At 63.6% G+C, this 15,859-nt stretch overlaps 2 protein-coding genes across 6 annotated transcripts in view; one reads left to right on the top strand and one right to left on the bottom strand.

Annotated features, from left to right (window-relative positions):
- Positions 1-2,974, top strand: HIC1 (HIC ZBTB transcriptional repressor 1). Its single transcript, XM_041423034.1, has 2 exons — positions 1-189; positions 883-2,974. Exons 1-2 carry the CDS (start codon positions 138-140, stop codon positions 2,826-2,828), a joined length of 1,998 nt encoding a protein of 665 aa, XP_041278968.1. The 5' UTR covers positions 1-137; the 3' UTR covers positions 2,829-2,974.
- A 1,673-nt stretch (positions 2,975-4,647) lies between these two features.
- SMG6 (SMG6 nonsense mediated mRNA decay factor) overlaps positions 4,648-15,859 on the bottom strand; it is a 105,199-nt gene continuing 93,987 nt past the window's right edge. For all 5 annotated transcript variants that reach the window (XM_041423140.1, XM_041423141.1, XM_041423138.1 and 2 more), the window contains 4 exons: positions 11,919-12,072; positions 8,528-8,739; positions 8,196-8,277; positions 4,648-6,683 (listed from right to left, as the gene is read on the bottom strand). In XM_041423140.1, coding sequence (XP_041279074.1) covers positions 6,553-6,683; positions 8,196-8,277; positions 8,528-8,739; positions 11,919-12,072 — 579 coding nt within the window. In that variant the 3' untranslated portion in view covers positions 4,648-6,552. The remainder of the gene's footprint in view (positions 6,684-8,195; positions 8,278-8,527; positions 8,740-11,918; positions 12,073-15,859) is intronic.

The raw sequence follows: 15,859 nt of genomic DNA, 5'->3' as shown, positions 1-15,859 counted from the left end.
CACCCCCTCCTCCTCTTCCTCCTCCTCCCGTTCCGTAGGACCGGCCGGGAGAGCGGGGTATGGAGGAAGAGAAGCAGCAGAGGAAGAGGAGGGTGGAGGGGAGCAGCAACCGGCGGCGGCCCCCCCGGGGCTGAGCCATGAGAGTTCACCGAGACCTCAGCTGGCTGGCGGAGGCCACCGGACGCCCAGGTAAAAGGAGGGGGGGAACACCCCGAAATACGGGGGAAATCAGCCGAAAAGCAGCTCCGCGGGCGCTTGGCTTCACGCACCTGGGCGGGGGGCACCGGCACCGGGACGGAGGCGGGGAGGGGAGGTCCCGCTCCCCCCCCACACCCCCGACCGTCCCCCCGCTCACCTCGAGGGGGGGAGAGGAAACGGGGGCGGGGGGCGCCCGGGGGGTCCGGCCGGCCGCCTCCCGGGACCGGGGCGCATAAGAAGCGGGGAGGAGCGGCGGGGAGCAGGACGGCGGCGGGGCGCGGGGATCGGCGGGCGAGTGGCGGGCACCGTGTCGGGGTGTCCCCCCCTGCCCTCCCCCGGCAGGTGGGCGCGGGGTCGCGGGATCCCACGGCTGGCGGGGCCGGGGCGCGGCACTGGCGGCGGCGGCGGGTGATGTCACTTTCTCCAAAACCCTCCGGGGGTTTTCGCCCCCCTCCCGCCCCCCCGAGCCGCCGAGAAACGAGCCCCCATATAAGCGGTGGCACCGGGCGGGCGGCCGCGCAGAGCGGCCGGGACTCAGCGGTGCGTGGGGCTGAGACCCGCCCCCCCCACGCCGCCCGCCCCACGCGTGGGTGAAGCCCCGGACGCGCACGTCGAGCCCCCCGCGCGTTGCGGTGGGCGTGCGGGGCCGGGCACGGCGCTGACGGGGCGGCCGGTGTGTTGCAGGGCGGCGGGCGAGGAGCGGGATGCTGGACGCCATGGAGGTGCCGAGCCACTCGCGGCAGCTGCTGCTGCAGCTGAACACGCAGCGCACCAAGGGCTTCCTGTGCGACGTGATCATCGTGGTGCAGAACGCGCTTTTCCGCGCGCACAAGAACATCCTGGCCGCCAGCAGCGCCTACCTCAAGTCGCTGGTGGTCCACGACAACCTGCTCAACCTGGACCATGAGATGGTGAGCCCCGGCATCTTCCGCCTCATCCTCGACTTCATCTACACCGGCCGCCTGGCCGAGTGCGAGCCGGGCAGCGAGCAGAGCCTGGGTGCTGTGCTGGCTGCCGCCAGCTACCTCCAGATCCCCGGCTTGGTGGCCCTTTGCAAGAAGAAGCTGAAGCGCAGCGGCAAGTACTGCCACCTGCGCGGGGGCTACGCGCCCTACAAGCTGGGCCGCGGGCTGCGGGCCGCCACGCCGGTCATCCAGGCTTGCTACTCGGGGACGCCACGGCCCGTGGACCTGCCGCCCGTGGAGCCGGCGGCGCCGCTCAACACCCAGTGCGGGGAGCTGTACGCCTCGGCCGCCCAGGGCGCCCCGCTGCACCCCCACGGGCTGTGCCCGCCCGAGCGCCACTGCTCGCCGCCCTGCGGCCTCGACCTCTCCAAGAAGAGCCCCACCGGCCCCTCTGCCCAGCTCCTGCCCACCGACCGCCTGCTGCCCAGCGAGCCCCGCGAGCCCTCGCTGCCCCCACGGCACGACAGCCCCCCCGTCAGTGCCGGCCTCCTGGGCAGCCACGCCGCTGCCTACAAGGACTCCCCGCCGGGCGGTGAGCCGGGGGGGCACCCCCACGCCCCCGACCCCTTCCGCAGCACGCCGCCCTGCGCAGAGCCCCCGCTGCCCCGCGCTGACGGGCGAGAGCTGATGTACCGCTGGATGAAGCACGAGCCCCTGGGCCCCTACCTGGACGAGGGGGAGGCGGAGAAGGAGCTGGAGAGGGAGGAGAAGGCCGAATCGCCGCCTGCGGCACCGCAGCCCCGCTACCCCAGCGTGGAGAGCAACGACCTGGAGCCTGACAACAGCACGAGCGAGGAGACGGGCAGCAGCGAGGGCCCCTCGCCCGGCGACGCGCTGGACCGCTACTGCAACCACCTGGGCTACGAGCCGGAGAGCCTGGGCGACAACCTGTACGTCTGCATCCCCTGTGGCAAGGGCTTCCCCAGCTCCGAGCAGCTCAACGCCCACGTGGAGGCCCACAACGAAGAGGAGCTCTATCACAAGGCGGCGGCCGAGCAGGCCGTGCCCTTCCTGGACAAAGGTGGCCCAGGGCTGGGTGACATCTTGCGGCCTTACCGCTGCTCCTCCTGCGACAAGTCCTACAAGGACCCGGCCACGCTGCGGCAGCACGAGAAGACGCACTGGCTGACGCGGCCCTACCCCTGCACCATCTGCGGCAAGAAGTTCACGCAGCGCGGCACCATGACCCGCCACATGCGCAGCCACCTCGGCCTGAAGCCCTTCGCCTGCGACGCCTGCGGGATGCGCTTCACCCGCCAGTACCGCCTGACCGAGCACATGCGCATCCACTCGGGCGAGAAGCCCTACGAGTGCCAGGTGTGCGGCGGGAAGTTCGCCCAGCAGCGCAACCTCATCAGCCACATGAAGATGCACGCGGCCGGCCCCGACGGCAAAGCCAAGCTGGACTTCCCCGACAGCGTCTACGCCATGGCCCGACTCACCGCCGACCAGCTGGGGCTCAAGCAGGAGAAGGCGGCCGAGCTGCTGTCCCACACCTCGCACTTCCTCAGCGACCCCAAGGCCATGGAGAGCCTCTACCCCCTGGCCAAGTTCACGGCTGAGCACCTGGGGCTGAGCCAGGACAAGGCGGCCGAGGTGCTGGCGCAGGCTCCACACCTCCACACCGAGGCCGCCCGGACCATAGAGCGATACTCGCCCCCCTAGCACCGGCCTGGCCGGGGGGCTGGGGGGGCCGCTGGGCTCCCCTCGCTGCCCCGTGTGGAGCTGGGGGGGGCGAGAGGTGATGGGTGCTCGTCCCCAGGCGCTGCCGACGGTCCCGGAGAACTCGCTCGTAGCGAAGGTCCCATGTGAGCTGCTCCGGGATGGATGGACGGCGTGTCCCTCGACCAGCGCCCCGGCTTGCCCGGGAGAAGCCGATAAATCAGGGACTGACCCCGCGGCACCTCCGCCCCTTTGCCGTGGGGGGTGCCGGGACCCCGGCACGGGGCGGCAGCGACGCACAAGCTGTGAGGCCGGGCTGCGCCCCGAGGCTTTGGAGGACATGAGCCCGCTCCTTACCTCAGGGCTGCCCCCGGGCGAGGGGACGCCCTCGGCGGCCGCCGCGTCGCTCCGGCCCCACGGTGGGACCCGCCGGCGCTCGGCTTTGCCGCGACGGGACCCGGACTGTGCCTCGGCCGTGAGTAGCTCGTCCGTCGGGGCCGGAGCGACGCCTCCGTGCTGAGCGGGAGCGGCCAGCGCTGGGCCGGGGCTGTGTGCCCGAGCACGCCGCGGGGGCTCGGGGACGGACTGACGGAGGGGACGGTGGGGTCCGAGCAGCAGGCGCGGGACGGGGCAGCGGCGGTCACCTCCGTGCTGGGGAGGCCGGGGAATCGCGATGCTCCTCGCCCCGAAGCAAGCACTGACCTCCCGTCCCGAGCGCAGGGGCTCAGCCGGCTGCTCCCCGTGTTTTTGGGAGGTGGGGCAGGGCCTGTCCCAGACTGAGCCCCTGGGCCCTGCCTCGCCATCAGGGATGCCCGGGGCACCCGGGCCAGCCCCGGGACCCGGCGGATTCGCCCTCGGGCGGCCACTGGCCTTGATTATTTTTTATTTTTTTATTTTTTGCCAAAGACGCCCGTCTCCAGCGCGGCCGGGCCGGGCCGGGGGGTCCGTGACAAAGACAAAGCGGTCTCTGGTTTGTCAGCTACGGGAGGTGGGCAGGGGCTGCGGGAGGGGGCCGTGGGGCAGAGCCCGGGGGGTGCATGTGACCTGGGGCCGAGTCCCCCCCGGGCACCTTCTGCCACCACCGCAGCCCCTCTCCCACCTTCTGCTCGGTGTGGGCCAAGTCCCCCCAGCCTGGACCCCCCCGGCCCGTGCCCTGACCCCTCCGTTGGGGCTAATGTGAAGCTTCTCCCCCCTCCTGAGCCCCCTCCTCTCCTTTGCACACGAGGCTCCGGGCGGCCGCCAGCAGCGACTGCCCCCGGCCTCGCAGCCACTGTGCCTTAGCCTGAGCTGGCCGCTCCTGCCCAGCTGCCCCCGAGCCTCCCGGGGCTGGCCCGGTCCCCCGGGGCCGGCAGTGTCCCCCGGAGCTGCCGTGGGGTGACTGGCGGCGGTGGCAGCACCCAAAGCACAGCTGGCAGCGCCCAGCGGGGCCCCGGCCCCCCCTGTATCACGTCCAATTTGTACACGGGCTTCTCGCCCTTTTTTTTTTTCTATAGTCGAAACGGAATGAGCAATAAAGTGACATTAACACGCGTGGCCTCGCGTTCTTCTCTGGGGAGGGGCCTGGCTGGTGCAGGGCTGAAGCTGAGCTCGGCTGGGAGTGACCCCGGGGGTCGCCTGTGGGTGCAGAGCTGCAGGGAGGGGACCCAAGGGGTTTTGTTGTGCATCTGCTCAGCCAGACCTGCTCAGCTGGGGGGCAGCAGCAGATGCAGGTGGGACATCCTGTTGTCATCCTTACAATGTGTCCCACTGCTGTCCCTCCCTGGTGTCCCCCACCCCAACCTCAGCAGCAACTCACGGGCTGACAACAAATGACACACCACGCTGCACTGACACGTTTAATACTAAAAATTATTAAAACCAACTTAACATCCCGAACGCGGGTGCTGCCCCAAGACAAGGGCTCCCAGCAGCCTGGCAGGGATGGCCCCAGGCGCTCAAGCTCTGCTCGCCGTTGTGCCACCTGGTCTGGTGGCACCAAAACTGTCCCATGGCCGAGCCTGTGACACATCTGGCAGAGCTGCAGGGCCCTCCAGGCTGGTGGTACCTTGGAAAGGGCTCGGAAAGCAGCGCTGGGGCAGCACCGTAAGAAAACAAACACTGAAACACACCCGGCATGGAGGAGAAGGCAAAGTCTCTGCAAAGCTGGCAGCCAGCACGGCTGCGGGCAAGGAATCGGGGCGTGGGTGCTGTGCCAATGGCTCCCTGTGCCCCACAGCAGCCGTGGGCACCCCAAAGTCTCGGTGCCCGGTGCCCCGGGCCGGGCACTGCTCTGGCACAGGTGACCCAGCACAAGCTGCGTGTCCATCGCGCTGCCGAGGCTCTGACCCTGCTGCTGGCCCTGCCCGAGGGGCTGGGGGGCTGCCACAGGGGTAACTGAGCTTCCTGATGCAGACTCTGGGTCTGAGCCACCCACACAGGAAAGGAAAACGCTGGGCTCTGTCCTGCTGCTTCCTCTGCCACCTCTGACACTTCCCTCCCACGGCTGTGGCGCCCCAGCGGGACCAGGGGTGGCCTTGGGGCTGCTCCCACCCTGGCTCATGGGACTGGGACTTGACAGAGCTCCAGGGGCTCTGGTTCAGGGGTTAATGCTCCCTCTTAGCTTCTGTATCTGGTGTGTCACTGGGGATGGGACACTTGGTGATGGGACAACGTGGAAGGCTCAGCAGCACCCCAAACCCAACTCCAAGTGCAAAATGACCCAGGGACGAGGCAATGGCTCCATCCATGGACCCTCTCAGCTAGCAAATAGTGGGGCTGAGCATTTCTGTGGATCTTTCTGACACTGCAGCCATAGGCAGAAGCCAGATCCCACATGGAAGAGGAGCCTGTGGCAATGTGAGGACACACAGTACCCATGGGACAGCCGGTCCTGGGGTCCCTGGAGAATTTTGTTAGCCTCACACTGAGTCTTAGGTCAAAAGCGTGCTTAAAGGTAGCAGGGTAGGACTGAGGGGTCCGGAGGAGAAGGGAAGGGGCAAGTAACAGCTGGGGTGGGCAGGGGACCAGGACAAAGCAGCTGTGGGGGTTTTCAAAGCCTCCCCCAGCAAAGCAGGCAGGGCACACACCTGAAAACTAACCTACACTGAAAAAATGAAACTCAACAAGCAAACCCTGCACCACGGAGAGGACAAACTCCTCTGCAAGCAGCGCTCCTGCATGGGGCAGCACACGGTGGGGAGGGGGATGGGGACCTGGGGCTGTCTGGCCATGCAGAACAAACAGGCTGGGGCAGGGGGAAACCTGCCCTTGAAATCCATGGCCTCTCCGAGGGGTACAGGCTGGACTAAACAACCCCAAAGTCTGTGCCGGCGTGTCCCCAATCTCTGCCCTACGCAGCCTACAAACCCAAAGAGCCACCGAGGCGTGACTCGAGCTCTCTGCACCCAAGCAAACCAAGCAAAAGGCTGGTGATCCAGCACAGGGCTCACCCAAAGCTTCCCTCGCCAGCGGGGCTCTCCAGCTCCGCGCTGGCACTGCCCAAAGGCCGGCGGGACCCTCAACGGCCCAGCCTCCACGTGAACCATCCACAGCAATGACCTTCCCAGCTGCTCTGCCCTCGGGGGGCCCTTCTCAGCACGGCCATTCCGGGGTGGGTTGAAGACGTGGCGTTTATTGTTCGTGGTGGGCTGGCGGCGGTGGCGGCGCGGCGAGGCGGCCGCTGGAGCCGGGCTCCCACCGTCAGGGGCTGCGTGACTCGCTCAGGGGCCCTGGGCCCCCCATGGCCTCCTCAGCCCTCCTGAGCCCACTTGAGGAAGGTGGGGATGTCCCGCACCGGCACGTTGCGGGTCAGCGCTTTGACTCGCAGGTTCCGGTCGTCCGTCAGCAAAACCACTTCCCTGAGCAAACGGATGGGATCGTCTGCAAGGAGACACACAGGGAGCGCAGTGAAGCTCAGACCTGCCCCAGGCCTTCCACCCATCCCACGGTGTGCTCCCCTACCCTCCCTGCTCCCGGCTCCCAGCTCCCCGCTCCTTGCCAAGCTTCCTGGTGGGCCTCGGACACAGCCCTGCGTCCCGAAGGCCATCTGCTCCCTTCTCTGTGCTGCCAGGGATGATTTGTGACCACTGCCCACTGCCCACAGGGGTGGTGGACTGGGACAGGCTGGGAAGAGGAGGTCCCTGCCTGACCCAGGCCAGGAAGACGGCCTGAGACCCTGGCTCCAGCAGGAAGCTGGTGCTATTATTCTGTTGATCTCATTACAAGATCTAAAGCCACCCCTTATTTTTTGTGGAGCTTTTTCGGAGTGGCCACTGACACCGAGGCGTTTCTGGCTGGGGCTCAGACAGACACTGAGAGCTGATGCCTGAGAAAGAACCGAAGGGATCTTGCCCCCAGATGGATGAGCTGCCCCGCACGCAACGCGCCGGGCTGGGATGTGGGAGCCACGCTTACGTGTGTGCGAGGCAGGGGAAGCATATGGGGTATGTGTAAGCAGCTGGGTCCTGTGACCAGAGTACTGTTCCTATGAGCACAGGAAACACAGTGCCTCCGAGCCAGGACGGGAATGGAAAAAACAGAGTTTATGGGAGCCCAACATGGGCCCAGATTGGCTGCGCAGGGAGCAGCAGGACGAGGGGAAGGGGAGGGTGGCCAGGAACGCGGGCTATGGTCACGGTGTTGGGGCTGGGTATGGCCTGTGCTGGAGGGAAGGGAACTGGGGGCTCAGTGGGAAGGCAGGCCAGGGATTGAGAGCTGCCTCAAGTGGGAGCGGGAGGTTTTGCGCGGACACTTTAAGAAATGTGTAACAATAAACATCCTCTGCCCCGCGCTGGTGACGCGCCTCCTTGTTACAAACCAGAGGCTGTCAGCTTGTCAGGCCCCATTCCCCATAATCCACATGATTTCAAAATTCAGCATCATTTGCACATAAACATTTGGTGACGGTTTCTCTGTGAATCTGACAAGTTAAGCTGCTAAGAATTCGTGCTGACAAATGCGGGTTGATTTCTTGGGCAGCTGCTGATGTGATTCCCATCCCTGCCGCCCTGGCAACAGCCTGGAGGCTGTCTGGTCCCAGAACACATGGCTGATGCCAACCAGGAATCCAGAGGAAAGAGTCCTGGACAGAAGGCATCAGGGGTCATGGGGAGGAGGCACTTTCTGGCCCTTTGTCGCCACAAAAAAATGGATCTGTGGATGTTTATGGTGTGTTTGTCACAGGCCGGGGCATCCCCAAGGTGCCATGAGGGGACATTTGGCAATGAGGTGGGAGGGCCACAGCCTGGGGCTGACCGGAGGCAGGAGGTGGCACCTTGGTGTTGAAAGAGGCAAAATGCAGGAGGGAACAGATCCAAGGGCCATGAAAGAGAAACAGGAGGACTCTGTGGAATGCAACAGAGAAGGGACAAAGAGGATGTGAGGATGTCCCACCTTTGTTGGAGGGCATGAAATCCTTGGCCTTGTCATTGCAATAGTGGAGGCAGCAGGACAGAATCAGGTCGTCATTGTTTCCCTGGAAAAGAAAGGGCAAGGTTACCCTTGGAAGGGAAAACTTTGTACCCCCACCACCCTGACTGCTGCATTGCCTGGAGACACCCCAACACAGCTCAGTGAGAGCAGGGCTGCCCCAGGCTGAGACACAAGGGTCTGCTCAGCCAGCTGCAAACTGGGGGCACAGAGCCACCCCTGCCAGAGCTCACGGACCTCAGGCTCCCTGGTTTTCCCTGAGGAGGTGGTGGCAAAGAGCTCCCCAATGCCCTCACCTGCTGGCCAGTGGTGTCTTCACTGCGGAAGGAGATGGACTCCAGCTCGTTGCCTCGGCTGGTCAGAGCCCTCAAACAGTTGTCCCGGCTCTCGAATCGCTCCTCCAGGAACTCGATGGACTTCCTGGCTCTCTCCTGCACTTGGCGGGCATAGCCTGCAGCCCGGTGCTCCATCTCTGGGCCCTTGGCCAGGCCATCCAGCTCGTTTATCACTTCAAACAGGAAGAGGAGGTACAGTTACTATGGGACAAGGTGCTCCCGTGACCTGCTGCTGGAGCATGCAAGTTGCCAAGGCCTCAGGGCCGGGGCACTGGGAGCTGGCTCAGGAAATCTGGGTTCAGCTGCTGCAGTGTCCCTGTGCTCCTGGACTTGGCTGCAGGTCTGGAAAAGCTTTGCTGCCTTCCACCTCCGTGGGTCACCTGGCTGGGCCCCGAGAGCGCAGGCACCTCACCCCCGCAGGGTAACCAGTGAGGGCAACTGGCTCTGCCCTGCCAAGCACTGGGAGCATCGCTGTGCCCCCCAGCCCACACTGCTCTATCATGCCAACAGCACGTCCGTGCCTGGGGGTGTCAGGAAACCCTGAACTCCTGCATCCTGCTGCTCTATCTCCGAGCACAGCGATGGCCCGTGGCACTGTGCCTCCTGCCCGTGTGGCACTGCCTGCCTCTGCACTGCCTGACTGCAGGGCTGCACATGGGAACAGGAAGCAGGCAGTTCCCACCCTGGCACTATTTCCCACACAAATCCCAGGCCTGTTTTCCCACTTGAAGCCACCACCCCGTGCTCCTGGCAGGGAACACGCTCCTTTCAACACCTCACCCATCTGGCTTTGCGCATCTGTCCTGCCTCGAGACGAGCTTGGAATCCAGGTGGATTCCCAGCCTGTTCACCTTGACTGGAACCCCTTGTACTGCTGCCAAGTGGTTGGGAACTCCAGCTGCTCCATCCTGACGAGCCCAAGGGACCCCAGAGCTCCAGGAGGGACCTGCCCTTGGGTGCTGGGGCTGCTGGAAGAGCTGCTATGTGTGTGCGAGCGACGACGCTCGTGAGCACATCTGGACACACCCTTGTATGCCTGGCCTCACAGCTGGCAGCAGGGCTGGGCACACAATGAGCATCCAGATGTGCAAACAAGTGTCCCCTGGCTGTGCTGGTGCTGGGGCTGCGTGTGCACAGAGCTGGTGTGCACGTGTGTGCGAGGGAGCCTCCGCGCGCTCTCTGTGTGTGTGTGTGTGTGTTTGAGCCATGGCTTCATTTCTGAAGATTGTTTCCGAGCTTGGAGCCAAGTCCTGAGTTCAAGTGGGAACTATGCATTCCTTGGGGGGTTCGGGGAGAGAGCTCGGGGTCTGAGGCCTCTCCCCAGTGCTGTGAATCACTGCCCGGGGAGCCTGCGTGATCGCTCTGTTCCATGGTGAGACTGGCACTCACTGTCTGGGTATTCCAATTAAATCTGCGTGGAGCTGCTTTGCTCTTCCCTGGCTGGAGACTCTTCTTGCTACCGACCTGATGCTGCCATTTCCACACAATGCACGGCTGGGCCCGGGGTGGGGGGAGCCGTGCAAGAACGGAACATCAAACAGGAAAAGCTGGTATTCCCTCCCGAAATCCGCCTTCCTGCTTCCAAGCTAAACAGGCTTCAAAGGGGAGGCTTGTTTGTGCTTCTGCACCAGGCCTGGCTTCTCCATGGCGGGGTCAGGCTCAAGGAGCACGGAGCAGGTTAAAGAGCAAGAGAAACAAACCCAACGAGAAGCCAAGCGCTTAACCCCTTGCTGCATCCCCGGGAAGAGCAGGGAGCAGTGCCGGGGGAAGGGCACTGGGCCTCTCTCCAGCGTGCCCATGGGACATGGCACCAAGGCCTCTGTCCCCAGCAGCCACAGGCCCAGGGGATGGCTTCCTCCTGCCCATACTGATGGCTGTCCTGGGGGACAAGGGGAAATGAGACCAACAAGTGCATGGACAGGGAGTTGCTGGCTTTGGGGTGCTTCTGGGGGGCTTGTGGCCGCAGTGGGAGATGAGTTACCCTGTTCCCACATGACAAGACAGCAGGACAGGAAGGCACTACAAGTGCTCAGTTGTGCCTGTGGCAGCACAGGCCAGGCTCCTTTTGCAGGTTGAGGGCAGCAGTCTCTTGCACAGGGGGAGGACCAGAGTGTTCAGCTCTCCTGCTGCCCCCGGCTGGGGTTTGATGGAGAAGCTTCCAAGCAACCACTGGATTGCACCAGGAGGCAAAGCCATGGCTCCAGGGCAGGTCCCAGCTCTCCCAGGTGTTTACATGCCCCACAGCCCTCAGGGCTTCCCAGGCTCTGCTGGTGCTGCTCACTGCCTTCCCTTGGCTTCTGCAGTGCCAAGCCACGAAGCAACTTGGCAGCTCCTGTGCTGAGCTGGGCAGGCATCCAGCCCTGCTCTCCCCACCCAGGGGTGCCAGCCCCAGGAATCCCTCCTGCTCAGCCTGAGGGAAAGGGCAGCAGCTGGATGTTGGCTCTAGGACAAGCAGAGCTGTCTGCTGGACACCAGGAGATGAGCAGGAACCCCCACAATGGCTCGGAGGGCAGCAGCCCCGCATGCCAGGGGTGCACCTGTGCCACCTCACTGCCTGAACACCCAGCTGGTCCCCAGCCTCCGGGGGCTGTGGATGGGATGTGGGCTCTGCAACGCTCAGCCCCACTCCTGCCCCAGCCTCTCCTGCTGCCCCTGGGGATCCTGTGAGTGCCAGGCTGGCACCGGGACGTGCCAGGCGCCGCGGTGGCACTGGCAGGAGGAGCGGCACCTCCAGCCCGGAGCGTGATCAAACAACCAGAGCAAAGGCACGGACCCAAGGCTGCCGCCACCCCGGGAGACCACCCAGCAGCACAGCCGTTATCTGCCAGGGTGAGTGTTTACCAATAACGGGAACCAGCTTGCTGTTTTACTGCGAGCTTTATAAGGATAAAAAGAAGGGCTGGGCTTGAGCAGCTCCGAGACGCTGGGACACAGGCCGGCCATTTGCTCAGCCTGCCTAAGCCCCAGCTCAGCTGGGATAAGCTATCTGCTCTGATTGTTTAACAATTCCGCCTCCTTGCTCCCTTCAAAATTCCCTCCAAATCCTGTTTAACACCCATCTGCTTTGTGCCAGCCCCTGGCACCCCCAAACGCAGCACCAGGAGAAGTTTGCTGAGTGCTGTGGGCAGAAGGCTGGCAGGGAGGGAGCAGGGTGACAAGGGCTGAAGGAATGCCAACAACGACTGGGATGAGACAGGGCAGGATGAAGTCTAGTCCCACGGCACAAGCTGACCAGCTCCAGACCACACAGGCACTGAGGGCACGTGGGGCATGGAGAGAGGCAGCCAGCCTGGAGGAACAGACCACACCAGGAGAGAGGAGAAGCCCCCACCACAGCACTGGCCCTACTCACCGATCAGGGGCACCACCAGGATGAACTTCCTGCAGTCCAGCAGCGTGACCAAACTGCCGAGGTGGTCGATGAAACCATTGGTGTCCGGGACCAGAAAGACAGGTCTGATCTCCAGCTCCATCTGCCTCATTTGGCTCTGGTCTTTCAGCACGGCCTGGAGGAGAAGGAAGGACACATGGTGAGTAAGGAGGATGTCAGTCCTATGACCTGTGGACCCTGAGAGCAGAAGATAAGCCTGGCTGGCACGTACAGATCCACGGGAAGGGGACTGGGAGGAGGCTGCATCCATCCCACCTGCACATCCCAAACATCAGCTCTTGCAGGCCCACAGTACATGTGAGCAGGATGGCAAAAGCCTCCAAGAAAACATTCTCCTACAAAAACAGCCCTGTCCAGGCTTTGGGAGAGCTGGGACCAGCCTTGAAAATGGAGGTATTTTGGGAATTGTCCTATTTATGGGACTGGCAGTTGCCAGGATCATCTGCACTGGTGCCAAGGGGGAGGGAGGACAGGGGTTCTGGGGCTTCACATGGAAATAGGTCAAGGTGACACGAGACAAAACAAATCAGTTTGGGGTGCAGAAGTCTTGCCAACAGCCTCCTAACACAGGGACCCCAAGCAGGCAGGCAGAGGTCTGTGGGGTAGGGATTCTTGGCTCAGTATCTCCTCCACTCTCCTACCACCTCCTGCACATGCCTTGCCTTTTCCAACTCCATCCAGCTGGGAAACCAGGTGGGTTCCAGCCCTGAAAACTCACAGCACTGTCCTTGGTCGAGCCCTTCACACCCACAGAGAGCAGAGGTGCTCACACTCACAGGGGGAGGGTCTGCTGGGGCTCGCTGGCCGCCCTCTGGGCTGCACCTGGACCTCTGGCCAAAGTCAGCTGCCAAAACGGGACCCCAGTGCTCACGTATGACTTTCGAGGCTCTCGAAGGACTTGGGCTCTTTAGTAAGCCACAGGCTTAAAAAACTCAGGATGCTATTCTAGTGCTTCCTCTGCTTAAAAATAGCTTCCCTGGACTCGCTGATGTTTGTTGCCTCTAATAGGAACCGGTCACCCATGGAGCACAGCAGAGCTGCTGTGGAACACATCCACCATGCAAACCCTTCTGAGACAGGGCTCAGACCCACCAGAGGTGCCCTGGGCACACGTGGTGACCACCAACCCTGTCCTGCCCAACGGTGTGGGAGCTCCCCCTGCCCACAGTGAGGATCCCAACCCTCCCTCAGTCATGCCAAACCCTCGGAGGCGCACTGGAACAGCGAGCTGCATGGGCCAGCAGTGGCCATGGAAAGAAGTGGTTTTTAATTCATTTCCAAGTGTTGTCATCTGGCTTTAAATCAAGGCGGCTTGATGCTGCCACCTCCCACAAGTGTCTCCAGGCAAGGCAGCAAGCAGAACCTCACCACGTGCCTCCCACCCTCCTTCTGGCAGTGCTGGTCCTGGGGATGTGGCTCCCACAAACCCTCAGGGGTGGCAGGCAGAGCAGGGAGCATGCCAGGTCCTGTCTGCTGCATGCCAGTGGGAGGACATGCCTTGCCCATCACACAGAGGACACACCAGTGTCCCCAGGCTGCAGCTCTGTACCAGCCACGTGCTAGATGCCATCCCTGCCTGTGCTCTGCCTTGGCACTCCTGGTGGTACAGGAAGAGCTACAGACAGGGACAGCCTGGAACCAACCCCAGCATGCAGCTGCTGCTGCCCCCTCACCACAAGAACTGCAGCTGGGATGTCTCCACAGTGTTTTGGGGTGTGGGAGGAGCTGCTTGTCCCTGGGAGGCACTGGAGCCTGCTTCACCTGCCTTGGGGAGATAGAGGAGGGCCCCAGTGACCAGTGCAGAGACTCAGAGTGGCAAGTCCCTTGTGGGGCTGCCCTAGAGGTCAATGGCCCTGAAGCCGCAGGAAGTGGGGATGAAACCACGCAATCTCCACTGAACAGTGACAGTCCTATGTGAACAAGAGCTGGTGGCAGGAGGGGACCCTTGCCTGTACCCCAACACAGTTCCTGAGCCTGTGACTCACCCCAGCCCGTGCAGGTGAGCTCAGCAGTGTCAGCAGGACGCTCACCTACCCCTCTGGCCGGGGGTGGCGGCGGGGAGGGCAGTACCCTCGTGTGTGGCATTTGCCCTGTACCCGGCCGATTCCTGGCAGCCGCCAGCAACGCCTGTGCCGGCCGTCACGTCCCATTCCGCTCGCCGGGCCGCCCGGTGAGAGAAGGACACAGGATGCGCCGGGAGTGAAAGAGCGAGGTCGGCGGGGAGCGTGCCAAGTCCCCGCGCACAGCTCCGGGCCGCTCGGGGAGCCAGAGGGAAACTCGCCTTTGCAGAGTTCAGAGGCCGGCAGCGAGATTTATTTTTGTTTGTGTGAGTAAAAGGCTGCAGAAGCCTCCGGCCAAGGGGTTTGGGGGAGAGAGGAGTGGCCTGTGATTCATGCGGACGCTGGCTGGCCCCACGCCAGAGATGAAAGGGAGCCCATGTGCGGCAGAACCGGGGAGGCCAGTTCTGCCTTAACCCTTCTGCCGGTCAGTGGGGCACGGTCCGTGGGGAGGAAGAGGGGCATGCGGGTGTGGATCGGGATGTCCGTGGTTGGGACTCAGCTTCTGTGCTTTTAGGGCTGCCAGAAGCGAGCTGCTGGTCCCACCATGCCTCAGCGTCCCTAAAACAAGGAGAGGGAGATGGTGGCCTGTGCGTCCTGCTGGGAGGTGGGGTTTGGAAACCACCCTGAGGAGTGCAGGGTGGATGGAACAGCAGAGGTACAGCCTCGCCCTGGCCCAAATGTCTTGGGACAGCCGCATTTTAGCTTTGGCTTATTTGGGTTAAACAAATAGGCTCGGCTTGGCTCAACTCAGTGGCAGGGTGACCCCACAGTGCTGGACGTGGCAGTGGACCTCTGAGACCAGGGGCTCCTTGCCCTCTCCTGGGCTGCCAGCTCCATCCCCCTCGCCTCCTGCTCCTCCCGCAGCCCCCTCCCCATCGCGCTGCTCCGGCCGCGGGGGCTTCTCCGAGGAGCTGGGCCGGAGCCGAGGTGGCTCCCCCGGCTGCCCCAGCTGGTGGCAGCACTGAGAGCAGACACTCCCGCACACACGGTCCCAAATTCCCAGCTCATCCATCAGCTGCGATCACCTGGGGAATTCCCCGGAAGCCGATGCCCGGGTGAAGGCTCCCAGCGTGGGCAGGGGACGGGTCCCCCAAAAGCCAGGACTTTGTGCAGAGCGACAGGGGGGCGAACTGAGGGTCTCCACCAGCAGCACAGAAAAGGAGAAGGCTCCACATGGACCCTGGAGCTCCGCACACGGACCCCAGAACTCCTCTGCCCGTGGTGCCAGGGTGGCAGAGAGGCCGACGAGAAAAGCGACAGGTCACACGGGGTCACGCCGCTCCGCCAGGACGGAAGGGCCACCACCATCCTGCCAGCACCTCTGTCCCGCCACCACCCTCTCCCCGACCGCGGCAAAGCCGGCGCCGCTGCCCCTTCCAACCCCGCGCTCTCCGCGGGGATCGGATTTTCCAGGGCCGAGAACAATGCCTCCTCCAAGCCTCTCTGCTCCAGGGCTTCCTCCTCCCAAGGCTCGTCCCCAGCGTCTTCCTCGGGAGTAAACGTGCCCCGTGCCTGGTAGCACACCGGGGCCGCCGCCGTGGCGGAGCCGCCGTGGGTGGGTGTGCGCCTTCCGCAGGCAGCAGGCACCCGCTCCCAGGCAGGTGCTGTGCGTGTGCGCCCGCGGCATTGTTCCTGCGGGGAGGGAGAGCGTGAATGGGACACGGCTAAATTTAGCCACTTACTCACACTACCGCCACAAAGGAGCGGCTGCATCTTAAGGGGGCGGCCGTTCCGTGGGCTCAGAAGGGACAGGAGAGAGGTTATTTTGGGAAGACATGTCATAATTGGCTGCCCCGGTTGAGCTGCTTCTGTAATGCTGAGCAAAACAATAGCAGCATCCAG

This window comes from Onychostruthus taczanowskii, unplaced genomic scaffold (genome assembly GCF_017590055.1).
Source record: "Onychostruthus taczanowskii isolate IOZ18803 unplaced genomic scaffold, ASM1759005v1 scaffold75, whole genome shotgun sequence".
Taxonomy (NCBI): Eukaryota; Metazoa; Chordata; class Aves; order Passeriformes; family Passeridae; genus Onychostruthus; species Onychostruthus taczanowskii.
The sequence above is the reverse complement of the archived record's forward strand: the minus strand, read 5'-3'. Positions and strand labels throughout refer to the sequence as shown.